Raw genomic sequence first — 22,162 nt, forward strand, 5'->3', positions numbered from 1 at the left:
TTCTTAATAAATCCAGATATGAACTAACACCTACAAAAACGTAACATTATAAACATGAACATTAGGAAGCAACAGGGAACATTTATTTGATTTCTACTGCATGTAGAAGACCAATTCTTCCCAGCTCACCATAGTTAATGTTCTATTTTTTGCCTGTTTTTGCAGGCAGATCCTTTTTTTTTGTTTTGAGTCTGACTGTATCTTGCAATATTGGATACACCATCCACAAACCTGGTCTTGTAGAGGACATTTGCATTGTTGAACATTCCGTCCTTCAAGGACACCACAATAAACTAAAACAAACCAGAAACACTTAAAATTAATGTTGCTATCCCAACAACACTAGAAAAGGTTTCCAAAGAAAGGACTCTTTTCTTTCGTTTGGCTAATACCTCAGTAATAATCTTTAAAAAATATTCTAAAACTAACCAAGGCCCAACAGAATGTTGGTCACAGGTCAATGTAATGTTGACACAGGTCAATGTAAACCCACTTGTTCTGCAGCTAATGACACTTCTGTCCATATCTCAGCACCTGGCCTGGGATACAGTCCACAATGCAGGATGCCTGTTCGTGGTGGGAGTAAACATGGGAATAACTGTGCCACCAATTATGAAAGAATGTAGGATCTTACCTAGTCAAAAGATATTACTCAAATAATTTTGCAATACTGGTTCCCCTCCTCACTCTCATAATTTGGAATGGTTAAGTCCTTGCATCAAATAGAGACAGGTACTCTATTTGATGGGGTACAGGTCACAGTGATACAGAGATCATTTCCATAAGGAAATAATAAGTAGTGCCTCACTTAAGAGGGTCAACATGAAATATCTTTAAACTCAAGTTAAAAATCTCCAGGAAAAAAGAATTCAGGATGTTGTCATGCTTGAAATTGAGCATATCACAGACACTCTTCCCTACTGCTCCATTTTAACCAGTGCAGCAACAACATTTAAGTTTCACCACTTGCCATGTCAGTCTAGCTTTCCAGCTGAAACAACTCAGAAATATAACATACATCTGTAGAATAAAAGAGGTAAACAGCTCAGAGTCCTCAGTGCCAAACTGCCTTTGGAAATAATGGATGGAACTCGAGCAGTCTGGTCTGGTGGAATGTTGTATTGCACCGAATAGTTTTAGTTGCTGTTTTGCACTGGGTGATTGGAGATTTGCACTGAGTAGTCTTTATATTGCACTGAATAGTTCATGTTATATCACATAACATAAAATAGAAGGCTTGTTCTTCCCTTCTCATGGAATTCCCCTATCACATGTATTTTCCCTCACACACCCCTGGTCTCCCTCCCCATGCCCTCCTCACTTGTATCCCATTGGCAGTGCTCCTCTTCCTCCACCCCCCTTCCCCTCTGCTCAATCCCTCCTTGAGAAGGGGATGGCCTCTTTTCCATGGTGGGGTGGGGGGAGGGGGGGTGTCCCCTGGTCTGGTGTCCCCTATCCAGTCAATAAACTGAGGACATTTGTCCCCACGTGGAGAAGAGCTCTTCTCATCTTTTGCCTTTTGTCCATGTAGGATCCTGTGGGCTGGGGTCCACAGCTAGCCGGATTGGACCCAAAATGCCCAACCAGGCATGGAATCTTACAGTGGAAGGTGTCCCTGCCCATAGGAGAGGATTACTTAGGTGATCTTTAAGGCCCCTTTCAACCCAGACCGTTCTATTACCACAATAATTTCAAGATCATACCTGGGAGTGTCTGAAATGAGTTTGAAGCATCTGCCCAATATTCTGGGTATGGGAGAGATCAAGTGCTGCATCCACTTCATCCAAGATGTAAACTGGGGCAGGTCTGAAGAGGAGCATGGCTAATATCAAGGATAAGGCCACCAACGATCTAGTATGGAGACAAGAAAATTAGGATTTAGTCTTGTTTGAAGGGCTCTGGCTTTTGAAAACACTACCTGAAAGGCAATGAAGGTGGCAAAGCGTCTGGATCACAAGTCTGATGAGGAGCAGGTACTGGTGTTGTTCAGCCTGGAGAGAAGGGGGCCCAGGAAGGACCTTATTGCTATCTACAGAATGCAGAGTGTGACCGGATGGCGGTTGGCCTCTTCTCCCAGGTAACGAGACAGGCCAAGAGGAAATGATATCAGGAAAAATTTCTTCACTGAAATGGTTATCAAGCATTTGAATGGGTTGCCCACAGAAGTCAGCACTCATGGAGAGATTTATAGGACATGTAGATGCGGGGTTTAACGAGATGGTTTAAATGGTGGATCTGGCAGTTAAGTTAATGGTTGAACTTGATGATCTTAAGACAGTTTGTCCAGCCTAAATGATTCTATGATTCTGAAATAGTCCCTCAAAAGCACATTACTGCTATGGTTCTGAAGAGATGGAATGATAGTTTCCTCATTTCAAAACATGAAGTCTTCTCTCAGAAACAGCAAATATTACTACTTCTTATTAGAAGATCACATTAGTTGAGTGATATTTAAAATTATGCTGTTGTTTGATTTCCAGTTCTGAGTTTTGCAATTGTGTTTTTCCACACCTGGTTCTTCAAGTATTCTGTCCTTAGAAAGTTCTGTATCCCTGTCTCACCTCTTCCCAAATTCCGTTTATGCTTTTCAGTTTGTAAAGATCTTTTTTCCTTAGAACTTGCAAAGAAGCCCATGCCCTACACAGTGGCCTTACACACTGCAGAAGAAAACTGTTGCCATGACACTACCTTTATACCAGGGAAACACTTGCCTATAAAGATTTTTGTGGTTACAGCTCAAAGAGAGGAGCATTTAATTCAACATTACACCAGTATTACCTAGAGTTTAATGTGGTTTTCTCACCATTCAATTGGATTTTTTGCCACTTCTGTGTGACAGGAGTAAAATCTTGTTTGTTATCTTATACTAAGTAAAGCATTGTTCTAAGTCAATGTATTGATAGTGCTTCCAATATTGAGTCCATTTGACAAGGAAAAGATTAAGTTTTTGCTTTTCAGAACTTTAATTGCTTAGACATATCAATTACATACACAATGACAATGGAAAACAAATTAATTCACCAACCTTTGTCCTCCACTAAGTTCTGTTAAGTTTTCCTTCCAGGTGTTTCCTAAGGCAACTCTGAACTCCATACCAACAAAGCGACTGCCATTTTTAGAGGCTGATAGCATAGCTCTGGCTCCAGGTAGGAGTGTTGAGAATATGGAACCAAAGTCTTCATTCACCTAGAAGTCAGACCACAAAAGATGTATAAGTGTGCTTTGGATCAGAGCACAAAGAGTGAAAACCTTAGTGGTGAGCAGCAGGACACTTGAGACATCTTTCCCAGTTCAACACAGTGACTTCCCATGTCACATACAGGACAGTGAGAAAACATTAGCTTTTACTTTTTTTGTACTGAAGAGAGAAGCAACACCAAAGGATATGTGACACCTCATACTAAGCATTTTATGAGGATCCAATGAAAGATGTATTGGAAGGCTTCTTTATGCTATCAGCCAGGGAAATAGTTATGCCCTAACTCAGATTTATTAACTGGCAAATTGCAATTTCTCCCAGTTAATGGACTACTAAAAGTACAAGCACCATGTAAGAGATACATGGTGGCATTCTCCCCACTCTTTTTCTTCCCAGGTTTACTTAAGCAATGTCCAGGTGTGGGATGGGATGCAACTTTGTAAATGCAGATTAAAATTTCCTAGGTTTAGGGATTATCTGAAAACACACTAATTCCACTATGCATGATGCTTTTGCATTACAACTCACTAATTTCCGCCAAACATCATTTTTACAATGAAAAGGTACCATTTTGTCAGTGATATCCTAAGTACAGGGAGGATAATTAATAATTAAACCAATACATCATCTATGTGCAATTTAATCTTGGTTGAAACCAATTTTCTCAAAGGCCAAAAACCAATTTGGCCTATATATAATATAAATATTATAATAATTATATTTATAAAAATATAAATAGATATAAAAATAATTTTATACTTTTCTTATAATTCATTATATGAGAGACCTGGTAAAAAGGCAGAGTGCCTCGGTAACAGAAACATAAATCAGACATTGCTCTACCCCAATATTATGTATCCTGACAGTAACAGGAGCAGTACCCCAGGTCCACAGCCCTGCACTGTAGAGGGCAATGTAACAACAGAAAATTTTTACTCTGGTAAAATATTGGTATAAGGAAAGAAAAAAAAACACCCCAAAAAAACCCCAGCTATATTTCAATATGCCCTAACCTTCATGAAATGTTTGTGGACACTAAAAGGGAATGAGAAAGTAGTTTTGCAGCTCTAACTGGACCGTTACAATTCTCAGAGAATTCGTATCTTATTCTTAAAAGTGGGAATAAACGGGAGAAATAAAGTGGTTATTTTTAAATATTGGTCAGGGATATTAGTTCTAAAAACAGACCTTTTTTTTCCCAAGGAAATATGCAAAATAGTAATCTAATAAATCTGATCCTCTACTAAAACATGAAGATAAATTTCAAGTGTCATACCTTTTTCCAAGCAATATCTAAAGCTTGTTTTTTCTTCCGGTCAAGCTCTTCAATAGTTGCAAGAATTTTCATCTTGTCATTCTCTACAATTCTTTTTTTCCTTATTAAGTCATTGTACTGGTGGAAGGAGAAGAAAAGACTGATTTCAATGACCCTTGTGCTCAAATGCAGTTTGTGCTACTCTTACAGCTTCACAGTATCATTGTGTAGCTATAAAATAGTCATTAACCACAAGATTAAAATCCAGTGCATTAATTTAGCTGCATGGGGGATGTAAGATTTGGGATTATTTGCAAATTAAAGCATCAGAATTTTCAACAATCAGCAGTGGGGAAGGACATTGTTCTGAAAGTTGCACTTCCAAGTTAATCATGTTTCATTTGCTTTTCCATGGAAGAAAGGTTAATTATCAAGGCTGACAAGAGGAAAAGTATTAGAAAAGTTGAAGGATAAAATCAGTGGGCAGTTTCCAGACAATCCTGGAATAGCCTGAAGATGCAGATTAATTTAAGACAATCTTGCTACACTCTCAAGCTGTCATGCTTGAAGATGAACATATTTTTGGTCTGCAATTTTTAATTCATTATATAGTTCTCAAATAATCTAATGGATGCCACAAAGCTTGCTGATGCTTCAATTTAGGATTGTTAGAAAATAAATGAAATTTAGCAAAATGTTTAATTATAGTGAGTTGTGTGTGAATTGGTTTGTTAAAAGCAGTTTTGTAGCCGTTGAAAGTGTGTTGGGTTTTGTGTGTAACCTAGCAGATAAGCAGAAGATTAATGATCTTGTTTGTGAACCAAGGAATTTATCACAAGGGGCCTGTGACTAGGCAAGGGGAACGGGGAACTGTTTCTTGGAGACTTTGTTATGAATCGCATGTATAAGAAGGAAGCACCCATACGTGAAATTGGGGGCTCAGGCTTGGGACGCTAGTCCACCAGCTCCCCGGGCCCTTAATAAAGCACCCACAAAACTTATCCGAGTTTTGTGTCATTTATCAATCGGGCAACAGGATGATCTGGGGTAGGAAGGAATAAAAGAGTATTTTTTATCATCCAAGGTCAAGATTATGAGTAACCTAAAAACCTGGTGTGCCAATGAGTTGTTCAAAGATGTCAGATTAGTATGAAAAAAAACAGGAAAAAGTTTAGTTTAGTTTTTGGTATATTGAGAAATAGAGCACATGAAAACATATAGCTACATTATATATATCTGTATATCTTGTATATACACCGTATGATCAGCCTGCCCAATTTTTTATAGATTAGAACAGAGAACGTTTACCCTTTCCTCTGCATCAGAAAGCATGTTCATAGCTCTTGTGTTCACATTCCTTTCCAACTTCTCTTTACGCTCCTGCAATTTCTGCAGCTTCTGAGTTGCTTCTTTAGGGTTGCAACTTTTGAAATCATAGGCTGTGTTTGGCTGGCCAAAGAGCGGCTTGTCTGAAGTTATCCACTTGTATTCTTTCAGCATTTTGGCCACCTTTAAACAAAAAGTTATGTTGAAGCTTTTTCCTCACCCTTCTCAAATGTGAAATAAAAATTTAAACAAACAAAAGCAAAAAAAAAGAAACCACCCCACCTATATTCTGAAATTGATGGAAATTAATTCTTCTACCCTAGTGCAGCACAGGTACATTTCTTTACAATGCTTTGTGTGATTTTCTTCATTGTGGACAAACAAGGGATTTAAAGATTTAAGGCTATTGCTTTCATGTACATCTTACTTGAAACACTTTTTTGTATATTTGAACTCTACCAATGTCACTGCATCATGGAACTACCTTCTTTAATTAGTTATCTAATTTGTCCAGACAGTCAGAATGTTCTTACTGATCACTTTCTCACCGTGATCTATACTTTGTTACTCCATACAGATCAGGTCTTTTACAATGTACAATTTCCACTCCCTCTTCCTCAGATAAAAATTTTACATTGAGCTGCAAATATGACAGCGCTTAAAGGAAAAAGGCAATTTCCTTTGCATGTGGCAAGGGAATAACCATTCTTGGTCACAAGATGTGAAGAAAAACACAATTCTGCAATACCTTGGAAGCAGCATCAGCAGCTTCTTGTTGACATTTGGTGATGCTGTGTTCTAATTCTTTAATCTTAAGCTGTAATTCATTATTTTGTTCTCTGTATTTTACCATCTCTGCAGATTTGTCTTTAATTGCATTATCATGTAATGCAATTACTTCCTTTTGCTCGGCAAGCTCCTTCTGTGCTCTCTCTACAGACTCCTGGAAAAGCAAATCAGCAGACATTTATTGGCCTCTTTTAAAGCTGGCATGAAAGCCTCATTAGAACTGACACAGCAAGGAGAAAAAAAATTCACATGTGAAAGAAGCAAAAAAATAACTACCTAGGCTGATTGAGAATAGTAAGCAAATCTGCAGAAAAAAATACACATTAAATGTGAGGTTCAGAGGATCACACAGAGTAACATCAAAATGGATAATGAAACACAGTATTTCACTTTTACCTCTGTTTTAGCCACTTCAGCCACTAGAGCATCAACTTGATTCTGGTAGGATTTGATTGCTTCCTCTGCAGCTGTTATCTGTTGTTTATAGGAGGCCTGCTCTTGTTTCAGCTCTTCAAGTTCCAGAACTAAAGCTTTGACTTCCTAGAGAGATGTTTTCTAATTTATTAGTTATACTTAAATGCAAAGAATTAAGATTCAGCTGGATGGAAAGAGTTAAGATTCAGTTTGATGTAGTAAATGCTGTAGAAGACTAACAGCACCCATTCTTGAGCAAGGGTGTAATCCCACAAAATGAAGAAAGGAAAATACAAAAAAGCTCAGTCAGTGACTACAAAGTATAGTAAGTCCCAAAACTGAGAGTATTAAAACCTCACGAGAATCAAACTTTCTGATTTTTGCACTTTTAACACGGAGAGAACTGCCAACAGAAGTGAAGTTTTACCTGCTGCATGTCTTTTATTTTTTTGCTTGAAGCGTCTGCCTTTTTCTTGGCATTATCTAGATTCTGTTCTGCATTTTTTCGCTCTTTTAGACACTCTGCTTCTGCATTTTTAAGTTTATTCTCTAATTCCTTGTATTTTTTTTCTGCCTTCTTTTTGCTTTCTTCAGTTTTGTTTAATGTCTCTTCACAAGAAGCTGAATCAAAAAATAGAGTACTGAGATTGAGCACTGTTCTTGTCTTCAAATTTACATCCTAAACGCCAACTGAAATAAATCGCTCTTTGCCCCCAACAGAAAAAAAGTGGTTGAACACTCACTAGTTGCTTAAGTCCGAATAATCAGATATTTCAATGATTACTCTAAGACAGTGTGCTGTTGCTATCAGTTATTGGTAGGGGACCAAACAGCCATTATGAAAAGAGGACCATTTTTTTGACAGAGGGAAGAATGTCAAATTGCAGGATCAAAAAGTACAGCTACCTAACAAGATACCATCTCCTCCCTAGAATACTACATCTAAATATGTATCACTTCTGTCCATTTTTTAGATGTTTTACTTGCTGCTGCATTTTATCTCTCCTTATCTATACAAAACACTATTTCTTTCCTATGCTTTCTTGTTATGCAAACTATATTACTAACCTTAAGTACAGATGGCTTGAAAAAAGCAAAGATTACTCAAATATGGGGTTAAATCCATTTTTGACTTCCCTGCAAAGATGTATTTTCCTTTATTACAAAGTATATAAAAAACATTCAATAAGAGTATAACCTTTACTATAAGAGATGGCCACCTTTAAGTGAATCACCTCCATGCAAGTATACTGTGATTCTGTGTTTGTTACATGTTCAAAAATATAAAGCTAGTATTTTTAAAGTGAAAAGTACTTCTTAAATAAAGAATGTGTTACTCAAACAGCCTGATATCCATCTCATTCTCAGTAATTAGTTTTCAGGTAAAAGAGTAAGAACACATTTGTCACCAATGGTTTTCTTCAGGGCAATCAGCTCTTCCTCTTGTTTGTGGTAAGCACTTTGACAAAGCTTCTTGTGCAGCAGCTCTGCTTCCTCAGACTTCATCTCCCATTGCTGCTTCAGCTGCTGATACCTTTGGAGACAGTAGTGACACACACTGCTATATGGAAGGCTACCCAGCATCTCACTTTCAAAGCTGAAGTAAGTAGATGAATATCTGTATTCCATTTCTCATGTGAGATACAGTGATGATAGTAGGGCAAATAAGCTTAAATGAATGAAAATCCAATATAATTGCTTTAATAATAATTGTGAAGTTGATAGGCATGTAAGTTATTATATATGTAGCTCCTGCTGTTTAGCCCTGATCTAACCTATTAAAACAAATGCAACTCATGGGATTTTGGCAACAATTCAGACATCACCTTTTTCCAACTGGCAGCATGACAGATGTTAGGGTGAAGAACGGTAGAAAGGATATCTAGAAGCAAAAGTTCCTTCCTCCTCTTAGCAATATTTCTGGAAGTCTACTGCAGCTCAAAACAATTTGAAAAAATAAATCCAGCTGGAAGATAGCATGTTATGCAACACTACCTCCTTGTGGCATTTTTGCAGAACTGACTAAATATATTTTTCTGTTCCATCTTTTAATGTAGTATTCAGTAACTGAGTAGATGAAAATCAAATATACTTAATAATATTTAATTTAAATACTTACAGCAGTATCACTCAGATAATCCTTTTTAGCATCTTTTTATTTTCTTGTGAGAAAAATAAGACTGACTACAAATTGGAATTCTGTACAGGTGTTAAAATATGTCTGTAACAGATCCATTCTTCAGTGGACTTCATGAAAATTAAACCAATTTCAAATACTAATGTGTATCCTTTTTCCCCCTGTGTTATCCAAAACAAAGAGGGTTTGCACGTGTTATTCAAAAACTGAATTTGCTTTTTGATTACTGAACTTACTAATTATATTGGGAGGAGAGGGAAGAAAAGAATTACTTTCTGCATATTTCATTCTCAAAAGGCCTATGGCCTCCCAAAACAACTCGTTACATTAAATTTACTCGGTCACATTAAGAGAAATTATACACATTGTACAGTGCAAACCTTACCTTTCAGCAACCTTCTTCAAGCTTGCCAACTCATTCTCTACAGCTTCAAGTTCAGATTCCTTTTTTTTGAGTTCTAGTTCAACATCTTTCACTTCTTGAAGTTTAGACAATATTGGTGCAGCTTGTGAGGATGCACCTGTTCAATGAAAAAATTAAAAAGCCAGGCTGATTGGAATTAAACCAGTGGATTCACCACTGGTAATTGCAAATTCTAAACATTAATAATGAGGCAGGTTAATGATTTATTTTAGCTGAGAAACAGAGAAAGCAGCTAGGCTAAAGCTGGAGTTCTCAGAAGAGAGAGACTTCCTCTGTTACAGAACATGGTTCTGCAAACTTCGAATACTACACATGTGTGACTTATGCAAACAGCTAACTTTCCATAATTTATGAAATTATTGCAAACCAACGATGAATTACTTCAAAAAAGCACTTTTGCTTCCAAGAGGATTATACTGTCTAATAAGATTTAAGTATTTAAAATCTAAATTACTTTATGTGAAGTTTGTAATTAATTTTTTCTTTAACTAATTAATATTTCAGCTCAAGACAACTTTAGCTCAAATATATTATTCCCAGTATGTATCTAAACATAAAGGTTACTGTTAATTTTTAGAAAAACTATGCAAAAGCAGTAAACACATCAACAGACACACAATATTATTAGTATTATATTAATAGAACCATCAATTGCCTCCATGCAGAGTTCCTTGGGGATCAAACACATCTCCATCGAGAGTAACACTTCTTGTCATTATCCTTTTGTCAAAAGTCACTTTCTTAGCATTATCCATGTTATTACAGACCAGTGTTGTTCCAAACACATATTCCATTGCTTTCTGCAGTTCAGATTCATATCCAATTAGAGAAAGGGCTAAATACAAGTAACGATGCCCAGCCTAGAAATCAAAATGCAATTAGTATGCTTTAAATTATAATACGTTTCAAATTTGGTTTGTTTTTTGTTGATAATAACTCTTCCAAAAGTATCATCACATTTTGAAACTATTTCAGTCACAAGTGGAATAATTAATACCCATTTAAATCTCACAAAATTGAAAGGATACAAAGAAAAACAAAATCAATATATCCTTAAACTCTGTACAAATTCTTATTATAATAACCATTAAGAATCTCCAGGTTTTAGTACAGAAATAAAATTAAAACGGGACAGAAGCAATACAGTGTAAAGAGTGTATTTATTTACATACCAAGCTTTGGGCCAACTTGACTATGTCTTCTTGAACACACCTAGCTGAAATTTTGTTTAAGGGAATGATGGTGTATCGACGCTTTAGTTCACCCTTCTCTAAAAGCTTTTTGCCAGTAACCTCAAATAAAAAATAGTTACAAAGCATACCTGAGTACACAAGTCATTTTGTAAGACAATAGGGCATTGCAAGAAGAACACATTGTTGGCACCAACTGTGCATGACTTTCTTGAGCCAATTAAAACATGTAGGTGTTTTAACCCCTCAAGCATTGAGGCACATGCTTGCCAACCCCAAATCATACGGCCACATCTCAAAATTTAGAATTGTGTACTAATGAAATAAACTTACTTCTGTGTCCACAATAATGTTATAGAGTTTCCCTCCAGCCACCGCTTCCAGGGCTTTGGCATTGGATAGATCTTTCACAGTGAAAAGAGACACAACAGGGCCTTTCACATAGTTTGGATTCCAATTTTTTTCTGGATGTCTTAAAATAAATATAAATTATGACTATGAATCATGTTTGTTTTTCTCTCATACATCCTTCAAAATTTTATATTTAAACCCCATGATAATGGGTTTTCCCATAAGCAATTCTAAATTCTATCAGAAAAAGAACCCCATGAAAAAATGGTTTAATTAAATACTCCACACGAAGAGATTCAGCATAAAGAGTCAGTTACACAGCCATTAAAAGAATGGAATTCCTGATTTATTTCCATATTTTTTCAATGGATTTTTCCAATGGGCTCTGTTATTACCACAGCTATAGGAGTATGTTCAGCCCATTACACAAAAAAATTAACCTGGGGATACACATATTTGACTGGAGTTGACCTCCCAAGAGCAAGTCTACTTGTGTCCACAGGCAGAAAACAATTATTTCCCAGTTTAGACCTTTGCTACCAAAATACCATCAGACAAAAGTTTTAAATTCTAGTGACTTAGATAAGATTATAACATTTCCTGACTTTCCCTCTCACTTTCCCCTTCAGTTTTCAGCATGGGTAAGACAGTCATTATTCAGTGGCAGCAAGAAAAAGACAGCAAGAGCTAAGACATTGGTAGAATTATGTAGTGAAAGGTCCCCAAAAGTCCTTTCAAGTGTCTTTCAGGATCACACTGAGATCTTACTTGTAAGTAAACTGTAGATGAGGAAATTTTGCCATTAAATTTTCACTCAGTTCTCTTAGCCGGCTGATATCAGAAATCAATGCCTTCTTTTTTGCTAGGAGGGCTTCTCCTTTTTCTTCTTCAGAGTTGAACACAAGCAGTAGATATATATCCAGAGCAGAGAAATCTATTAGCTTAAAAATTAGTATCCTACACTGCTCATCTACATATACATAGAGAGGACTTTTTAAAATTCTTTGTAAATTTTCAGACTAAATAAATTAATATCATCATGACGCCAAACATGCAAAGAAAAAATTTAAAGAGTAATGGTCTTCTGTAAAGGTTGATCTGGAATATCAGCTAACAGTAGTGTCTGAAACAAATGTTACCTGGCATACGAAACAAACTCTAAGAAGTGTTTTAGGTACAGAAAACTAGGAAGCAATAGGGGTGTTGGTCTCTTTCCAACCATCTAAATTTTAGCTGGAATTCAATTGTGCCATCAAACTTCAAAATGGTCAGCCCAAAGTTGATATAATCAAATTATTTTAAGCTGCTCTCAGTGAAAGTTTAACAGTTTGCAGAGCTTACACCGGAGGAATTTATGCATGAAAGCAGTGTACTTGATTTTTCATTCCCTTCCTGCACTGGGGCTGGGTGAGATGCCCAACAGCAGCCCCCATAGTGCTGTTCTTTGTGTTTCTACTGAGAAAGCATAGATGCAACACAGTTTTGGCTACTGCTAAGAATATTGACACCAAGGCTGTCCTTCCAGTCCCTCTTCCAAAAGCCAGTAGGTTGTGAGGGGGCAACAGGTTGGGAGGGGACATAGACAGGATATGGGGTCCAACAGATATTCCATACTGTTATGAAGGTATTCTCATCAGTAAAAGCTAAGAGAAAGGATGATGGAAGGAAGCATCCATTATTAAGGCCTTTTTCTTCCAAAACAGCTGACTGAGGTCCTGCTTCACAGGAAGTGGCTGAACACTGCCTCCTAATACCTGATGGGAAGCAGAGCATAAATTATTTGTTTCATTTGTTTCTGCATCCTCCAGCCAGCTCCAAGACAGAGCTGCCATTGGCCAAGGTCAAGACCATCACTGATGGTAGTGAAGCCTCTGGGATAACATATTATAGAAGGGGAAAAAAAGGCCAAACCTATCTGCAGTGGCTGGAAAGAGGAGTGACAATATGTGAGAGGAACAGTCTTGCAGGCATCAAGGCCAGTGAAGGACAGGGAGGAGGTGCTCCAAGCACTGGAAGAGAGATCCTCCTGCAGCCTGTGGTGCAAACCATGCTGAGGTAGCAACATGAACCATGGAAGTCCACACAGCATAGCAGATGTCCATCTGTACCCTGTGCAAACCCAGACTGGAGCAGGGTCCTGTCAGAACCTGCAGACCCATGGACAGATGAGCCCATGCTGGAGCAGGTTTGCTGGCAGGATGTGTGACCCCCACAGGGCACCCACACCGGAGTAGCCTGTTCCTGAAGGACTGCACCTCATGAGAGGGACTGTCGCAGACATCTTTTGTGAAAATCCTTTTAAGATTTTTTCCCTTCTGAGAAGCTGAGGCCTCAGAAACAAGATGTAAACAATGGTTATCTGCTGCTGTGGAATGCATCAGGTGTGTCTGTGATTGGGCCATCTTGAATGTTTACAATTAATGGCCAACCACAGACCAGATAGCTTAGATTCTCTGTCCGAGCCATAGACCTTTGTTATTCATTCTTTTCTATTCTATTCTTAGCTAGCCTTCTGAAGAAACCTTTCCTTCTATTTTTTTTAGTTAGTTATAATGTAATATATATATATATATATATATCATAAAATAATAAATCAAGCCTTCTGAACATGGAGTCAATATTCTCGTCTCTCCCCTCATTCAAGAACCCTTGTGACCACTGTCACAAGGGACCCTTTCTGGAGTAGTTTGTGAAGAACTGCAGGCCATGGGAAAGATTCACACTGGAGAAGTTCAAGGAGGACTGCCTCCCTTGTGAGAAACCCCATGGTGGAGCAGGGGAAGGGTGTGAGTCCTGACCCTGAGTAGGAAGGAGTGGCAGAGACAATGTGTGAGGAAGCAACTGCAGCCCCCATTCCCTATCCCCCTGCATCACTCATGAAGAGGAGGTACAGAAAATCAGAAATTAAATAGAGCCTGAGAAATTAAGTTAAATCGATTTCCCCAAGTCAAGTCTATTTTGCCCATGACAGTAATTGTCAAGTGATCCCTCCCTGTCCTTATCTCAACCATTGAGCTTTTGCAGCATATTGTCTCCTCTGTCTACTTGAGAAGGGGTGTGATAGAACACCTTTGGCAAACACTTGGCATCGAGTCAGGATCAACTCATGACAATTCTATACTCCCTTGCAGATTGACCCAAAATTATGCATCAGAAGTCTGTCCAGACCTGAATAGTTCAGCTCCTTTATTTGCTTCTCTAGGGTTATTTTCATTTTTTCAACAGCTTCCAATGCATTTCGGTCTTTCTTGTAGCCTTCATCCATCTTTTTAACTTCAGCTTCTTTTGCCTTTAATTCTTTTTGTGCATAATTCAATTTCATTTGAGCCTATAAGGAATAAGCAAAAGTGGAACCAGATCTTCAAAGACAATCTTGCAGACACAAATTTATAACATTTGCACTATCAAACTGTCCATGTAATTTATAAAGTTTTGCACTGGTTGCACATACGCCAAAGCCAGCCCTGGCTTTTGAAAATAATGGCACAGGTTATTTGGACACAAAACCACAGATCTTGTATTTAACTGTGGTAACATATTAGAACATTAATAACTCTGAGAAGAAACAAAGTAATTTAAGATAGGATATAGCTGTCCATGTTACTCTACAGAGCAGAATTTCTCCCTAAGTGAGACAAGGGAAGTGAACTTTGGAAAGTTAAACTCCACTGGGGTAGTCAGAACTACCCCAGCAGAGGTCTTCTATCTTAAGACAAAACAAGCATTGGTTCTTTCAGTCATGTGATGAGCATACAATTTAACTAAGGAGAAAATAGTTTCTTCTAAACCCTCCATTTCACAATCACAGGCATCTTTATTTTGATTCTATTAAGTTTAACTGTTGAAATCTCTTTGACTGTGTATCATGGACAACAGCCCTAATTTTTTCCTATTCAATACTATTGATCATTTGAGTACAGTGAATCCTACTTTATACCTCAAATGCCAGTTTCTAGTACTTCCTCACAGCAATACTACAGCATTTTCCTGTGCAAAGATATTTATGTTTTATCAAAAAGTTAGTTTAATGCATATGCAAAAATGTAAAATATCTTGCATAGATATTCTGTACCTCTTTTCATTGATCTTTCAAACATGTGTCAATTGGTTTTCAGGCAATTTTCAAAAGCATGGAGGCAGGCCTGAGACAGGGAGTGTTTTTTTTTCTTACCTGTTTAGCCTCTGTTAGTGCTTGGCTAACTTCATTTTTGCAGATCATCATCTGTCCTGAAAGAGTAGCTTCTTCACCATCCTTATTGCTGGACAGGCCAGCAGATACAGCATTAAAATGCTGTTGTGCTGCAGCTAAAGCATGTGCATCTTTTTCACTTTCTTCCAGTAAAACATTTAGTTCTTTCTCTAGATTCTTTACTTCTTTCTCCTTTGATACTAATGCTTTAGAATCCTTCAGCAAAACAAAGGGGAAAAAAAAAAAAAAAAAAAAAAAAAAAGAGACAGAGACCTGAGTCTATTACCTTGAAATTCATGTTGTTTAGGTGAGGAGCAACAAGTAGTTTAATCAACTACATTTCTATGACCCCTTGTCAGATTTTATAATCTTGTGATATGTCTTTGCATGTTTCCCAATTTGTTACTCATCCCATGAGTATTCTAAGTATTTACAGAGAGATTAAATACAGGAAGGGGTAACAACTCCCAAGAACTAGGAGAATTATCTTGCTCTTCCCAATATCCAAAAAATTATCCTCCTGCATAAAAAAACATTAACTGTCAAAATTATGCAAGGCAGAAATTCCTCATTTAATTTTAAGAATAATAGATGTCCAGAGAGCATAATCGTTTGAAGCTACAGACACCACTGCTGAGTTAAGAGAAAATTTGGAACCATGAGGAGTTGCACTTTATTTGTATTTGCATAATGTATTTTTCTATAGGGAACCTACTACCTATGCTGAATAAATTAAACTAAGCCCTTAACATTTGTCTCTACTTTCTTGTCTCTGCAATTCTTGTCAATCACAGGATTCTTCATACCATAACAGGAAAGAAAAAACAGCTGTTTCCACAATCTGAATTTAGTATGTAAAGAAAATTATAAATAAATATCTCACCTTCTGCATACGTGTTACCAATTCCTTGTACTTAACCTCTTCACCTTTTAAGTTTTGCTTCTGGAGATCAAGAGCGCTTCGTACTTTTGTATTAACTCTTTGATGTCCTGAAAGAGCAGCTTCTAGTTCGTGGAGTTTACAACCAGCTTCCTACAACCAGTAATACAGGAAATTTAATTTAGCCTGTGAAACCAATGCAGTATTGTAGTACTTCATCTTCTGTTCAGAGCTTTATGTAGAAGGAAATCTGACCAAGCAGGCAGAAGTCTCCAAGGCAAACAGGTCAGATCATCTCTCACCTCTGAAATCCAACCTAACTAGAAGGTACTGTTGAAGACCCACATCCCTCCATAAAACGGGACACTGTCCCTGTACAGATTTAGACATCCAAAGACTCTATGTGCTATCCTGCATCTCATTAAATTTACTGCCCCCAAAATCGAAATCAATACTGATGACTGTCAAACAAAACCTTGCTTACTTTTCTTTTGAGACATCAACAAAAAGGGAGAAAAAAGCCTCTCGCAAAACTTACTGTTGAATGCACAGAGTAAAAACATGAAGTCAAACAGCTTTTTACCTTTCAGTTATTTTTCATTTGCATTTCAGACAAAAAAAAAACCAACATTTAAATGGATGTCTTCTAGGTAAAACCAAATAACCTAAGCATAACTACATAACCTAAGCAACACACCAGAAGAAGATAAAAATTCAACACTTATTATCTATAAAAATAATTCCAGTATCTTAAAATTCTTTGTATTTCACCCTGCTTCTCAGGCATTCAGAGGAGCACAACTCTGTTTTCATTACCTTATCCTTTTCCTTTTCCATCTCCGCTATGTCTTCATTAAGTTGTTTTACCTTCTGTTCAATTTCAGCCCTTGATTCCTGAAACTTATTTATATTAGACTGCATTTCCTTTAACATATCACTGGAGGATGCCTTTGTTTCTTCAGCCAGAACAAACTGATAAGCTACACAAAAATGGCTTAAATGCTCTATTTCTCGCACTAATTTTTGGTATTCTAGATACGATGCTCGTTCCTGAATAGACAAAAAAAGAGAAAAAAAAAAAAGCTGTAAATTTTAAATTTTGATGGAAAACCAGAGTTACATAGGAGTACTATAGAAATCTTTTAAGCACCTCTAAACATCAGTATTTCTAAGTAAGAAGATAGATTCTTCATGTTATTCTGAGCTAAAACAACATTCATCTAATTGACTGCATACCAGAAATAACACTTGACTTAGTTTTTTAAGAACTAAAACACTTTAAAATCTATTTTTATCTAGATCTCCTGTTTTCTTCCTTCTCCCTACATTTCTCTGTAGGATTTCCTGGAAGTCTAAAATGTCACATTCTCTGTATTTGGAAATATGACAAAATTCTTTCCCTTACAAGACTTGGCAGCACTTGAAAACACGCTATTGTTTTAGCCAAAAAAACTTACTGGTTCAAGGTAGTTGTGAAAGTATTTTTTCAGTACTTGAAGGACCTACCTTACCACCCTTCTAATTTTTCCATACCTCTTTCAGTTTCTGTAAAGTTGGTCTGATCTCCTCATTTAGGGCCTGAAACATACAACAGAAGATTTATATTCTGATTTTACTGAACTCCAAAATTTAAACATGCCTAGGCATGGATATCTAGTTCCAGGTGCAGAAATGAAATTTTCTAGAACATTGTACAAAGTCAACATTGAACTACTTGTTCAGTTATCTTTAACAAACATGAATGAAAGTCTACTTTACAACATGTAATACCATTTCAATGTTTTTTAGTTTGGATTCCTTCTTCTCTATGGTTTTCTGTACAGATATTTTCTTGGACTCATACATCCTAGTTCCAGCTGCTTCTTCAATCATAGCTAAAATCTAAAAGAAAACAATACAAAAAACTGTGATGTTTCTTTTTATGTTAGATTGGTTCAATTAAGCTGAACATCTCATCTCCCTCCAACCTTTATTTTTGTTGTCCCTCTCCCAACATAGATTCTTATCATTCAAATCAGTTCAGTAAAACTTCAGACAAAAACACTCCCACGACTCTCCTACCTCTAGTGGCTTCATATTTAGAACTTTGGTAATTTGTCCCTGGTGACAGAAAGATAAAACAAGATCAGTGGTTGTGTACCATGAAGTAGTAAAAAGAAAAACCAAAACCCCAACCCCCCACTCACTTTTATACATTGTATTATAAGTTCAAGCACTTAAAAATTTTTTTTTGCTACAACAATAATCTAGTTTACTCAATTCTTTTGCTCTTCAAAGTTCAAATAAGTCACTCTTTCAGGTAATATATCTAAAATGGCCCTTACATTATATCTTAGGTTAATCCTCCACAGTCCTGATTACACCTTAAAGGAGTAATGCAAATATTTTTTCTACAGCCTTACTTGGTTGCTGATGTTGAATAAGCTCCTACCCATGAACCAGCTTTATGGGTGATATAGCTCATACATATCATATGGGTGATATAGCTCATACATATGTATGTATGTATAACATACATACATAAAGGGAGAAAGAAAGTATGTACAAAACTGTTCCCACCTTTGCCATCCACTTGGGATAGTTATATTTGAAACAATAAATCCTGCTCTGTTTTATTATTCCTTGCAAATATTTCAGGAATTTGCCTAGCCCCTTTGTCAGTTTTCTTTTGATAACTGTGACTTAAGAAGGTACATATCTCAACTTCTTTCAAGATACTGTCTAACGTGGAGCACAAATAACAGCAAATAAAATCTGCCATTTTATAATATTTATGAAAGCAATACCTATGTGTTAAGGAGAAAAAAAATAGAAAATAAAATGGAAACATATTTTGGAAAAGTTTTGCTAACATTAGGGCCACATGAGGTCTTGGGCTAAAAGATATGTTTTAGGGTCAAACTATGCTGTACTAGAAATATTAACAACTTAACAAACTTCATTTTATCTTCATAAGATGCCACTCTAACTAGGAAATTAAGTGTTTTCCCATTATCTCCCGTCTTAAATTTACTGCAAGTCCCGCTCTTTCTGGATTTTATAAAGATGCACACAATACCTGCATAATGAGGAAGTGAGGATTATTGACATTGAGTCCAACAGAACAGAAGAGATCCTGCACACGACCGTTGGTAGCATTGACACCATTGATAAGATACTTACTTCTACCTCCAACAACAACCTAGAGGACAAAGACAAAAAAAACCTGCTTAGTGTTGTGAGAACATAAACTGTAATAAAGAATAAAAAAATCTCAGGAAATCACACCTGTTATATCTTTGCATAAATATGTGCAAACTATGCAGAATATCTGTAGGGGGATACCGTATCTGTAGGGGGATATAGTATGGGAAAATGAAGGTGGTATAGAATGTAATCTTATCCCCCAGCGAGTTGCAACTGGACCAATTACTAAAGATTAGGAGCAGGCCTGATCTTAACAGGCCACACCTGCAGCAAATAAGAACAAGTGTTATAAAAGAGTGGATTGGTGGGCTCTGGAGTCAGATGACTACTGCAAGGACCAGGAACAGTCAGTGCTTAGAGGAGCTGCCTGTGAGGAACATCAAGGAGGTATGAAACTCTGGTGATATGGAATCCTTGCACTATAATGATAATAGAATTCTTGTGCTATATAAGAAAATAAACATCAAAACAGAACTTGTTTGATGTTTAAAATATTTAAATTATAAGAAATATTAGTCATTGAGGACAATGTTGTCAAGAAACTTTCCAAAAGCTCTGCTTTAAAAAAACCCGAACGACCAAAAAAATAATCAAAAACCAAAACCCCAAACCCCAACATCTTCACTAGAACAACAAAGGTTCCTTTGTTCTTGGAGACCAAATTTAACACAGAGTCCAGATTTCAAGAGGAAAGATATGAAAGCAGAAAAAACCACAAGATAGAAAAATTGAACTTGCTTTATGAACATTTCTAGTTAGCACACTGGATCTACTCTTACTGTTTGTGTAACTAACTACACTACAAGCAACACACAAGCCTTGTCTCTACTGCAGAAACTTAGGGACTTTAAAAATCACCCTATTTTTCCTTGACCACTCATGAACATGGTAAAAATATAAATAGGTTATGAAAAAAATACAGATATTAAAGACTCACCTGCCTAGTCACAGTGATCTCATCATTAGCTTCAAATCCCAGTGGACTTTGACTTTTGTTTGAATTATCAAAGTTAATAGACACGGTTGCCTTTGTAATTCCAGCTTGCCCACTCTTATAAACTAGATCTTGCAAGCTGGCGGCTCGCACCTAAATCCGGGGAACAGATAAAACACTTTTTGGAAAGAAATTTACATTTTAATTGTACAACTATAGGTTTTGGAGAAATTATCCTAAAAACCAAAGATCTAGCTGCACATTTATTAGTTCATGTGAACTGATACATGGGAGCTGCAAGGTGCTATCATGGTAAAACCACAACCAGTGTGTGCCAGTCTAGTTTTACCTATCCAGATAAACTGTATCTGCATGAGCTTTATTTAACAAGCCTTTATTTTTCGTAATGCAGTTTGCAGGGAAATGATTCAGAAAGTGTTCCTTGGAGGCCTGCTGGCTTTGTCTGCAACTGGCGGAAGGTAGGGATGGGAAGGAAGGCAAATTGAAAAATCACTTTCAGACAGAGATTAAAATTGATGCCAAAGTACACACTTTTTAATGAAAATAAAACAGATATATTATCTCTTAAAGAGCAGGCATTGCATGGAAACCTTTTAAATAAATAAACTTATAAACTTATAAATAAATAAACTTTTAAATTTTTTTTTATAAACCAGGTAGCCAGATTTCAAGACCCAATCCAGAAGTGAAAACATTTATTACAAATGAGTAAATTAGTGCCTTTAGATGCAAAAAGGACTTTTGCCTTGAAGTTGTTAGCTCTGAAGTGGTTAGTTTTAGTCTATTGTTTTAAGCCACATAGTTTGGGTAACTTTGGTATCTGGATAAAGTTGTAATTCAACCTTAACGTAAGATTGAGCAACAATGACAGACACCCAGATTCATGCAATGAAAAACTGAAATAACGAAACTATTTCTTTCAAAGAAGCACCACTTCAGATCTTCCATGGGAGGTTACTCACTAGAGTAACATGAAAAGTTGCTAATAGAAGAAAGACTTTTCTTTCTTAAATGTGCCATCTCTTTACCTGTGACAGATTGCTGATTCCCAGCACGAAACAGATGGAGTCCAAGATATTGGATTTGCCACTACCATTCAAGCCAGTAATGGCATTGAATAACGGGTCAAAGTCATTAATTTCCGTCCTCTGCGCATAAGATTTAAAACCTTCGAGAACAATTGACTTAATGTACATCTTCTCAATGTTCCTAAGGGACCAGGCAAAGTATTCTTCTGAGAAGCACTGAGAAAGGTATCCGGATTGTAATCCTATATACTCCAGAATAAAGAAAAAAGAATAAAGAAAAATGAATCATACCGCCAAACAAACAACTAGATCTGAGAAAATGGAAAGAATGCATGACTTTTACAACACAAATATCATGAATGTTTAAACGAAAAAGTCCAGGCAGGCCACAGATCCAGGCGGTGTCCCAATGGTACTCCAGCATTTCTAAGGGTCTTGACTTTACACTAAGTATATCGCGACACTTGGGCGCAGACTCGCGGCAACACCACGGTTTGCCGCAAAGCTGGCCGCAAGCAAAGAAGGAAAGCCCCGGACGTTCCAGAACACGGCAAAGCCTCCCCTTCCCTCTTGCAGAATTGCTGTACCTGCTCAGCCACACTGCCCGCGAGAGGTAAATCCCAGTGTGAAAAACGCTAATCACTTGTTTTAAAAATTTCTAAAAGCACCAGGGAAGCGGCAGCCTCGGCTCTGAGGCACCGCGAACAAGGACCCATCAGAGCCCCTTCCACAACCCTGCCGCCTTCATCGCGCTGCCCCCGCCAGTGACCCTGCCCCAGCAAGCCCTCCCTGCCGGCTCTGATGCCAAATCGGTCGCGAGCAGCTCTGTTTCCCTCCCT

At 37.2% G+C, this 22,162-nt stretch overlaps 1 protein-coding gene across 2 annotated transcripts; it reads right to left on the bottom strand.

Moving 5' to 3' along the window:
• SMC2 (structural maintenance of chromosomes 2) lies at positions 1-21,494 on the bottom strand. Of its 2 annotated transcripts, XM_058823542.1 has the most exons (24): positions 21,324-21,494; positions 20,278-20,427; positions 19,213-19,335; positions 18,216-18,254; positions 17,925-18,035; positions 17,688-17,732; positions 16,971-17,204; positions 16,158-16,307; positions 15,257-15,490; positions 14,254-14,413; positions 11,854-11,971; positions 11,068-11,206; positions 10,717-10,836; positions 10,200-10,404; positions 9,506-9,641; positions 8,393-8,517; positions 7,411-7,604; positions 6,966-7,109; positions 6,529-6,723; positions 5,763-5,963; positions 4,476-4,592; positions 3,026-3,186; positions 1,704-1,851; positions 1-293 (listed from the first exon to the last, which is right to left on the bottom strand). In XM_058823542.1, the coding sequence occupies exons 1-24, from the start codon at positions 21,489-21,491 to the stop codon at positions 135-137; spliced, it is 3,576 nt and encodes a 1,191-aa protein (XP_058679525.1). In that variant the 5' UTR covers positions 21,492-21,494; the 3' UTR covers positions 1-134. The 2 variants fall into 2 exon arrangements, with proteins under 2 accessions (XP_058679525.1, XP_058679524.1); XM_058823541.1 differs by lacking the exons at positions 20,278-20,427; positions 21,324-21,494 and adding an exon at positions 19,422-19,536.
• Positions 21,495-22,162: the final 668 nt, after the last annotated feature.

Source organism: Ammospiza caudacuta, chromosome Z (assembly GCF_027887145.1).
Source record: "Ammospiza caudacuta isolate bAmmCau1 chromosome Z, bAmmCau1.pri, whole genome shotgun sequence".
In the NCBI taxonomy this organism is placed as follows: domain Eukaryota; kingdom Metazoa; phylum Chordata; class Aves; order Passeriformes; family Passerellidae; genus Ammospiza; species Ammospiza caudacuta.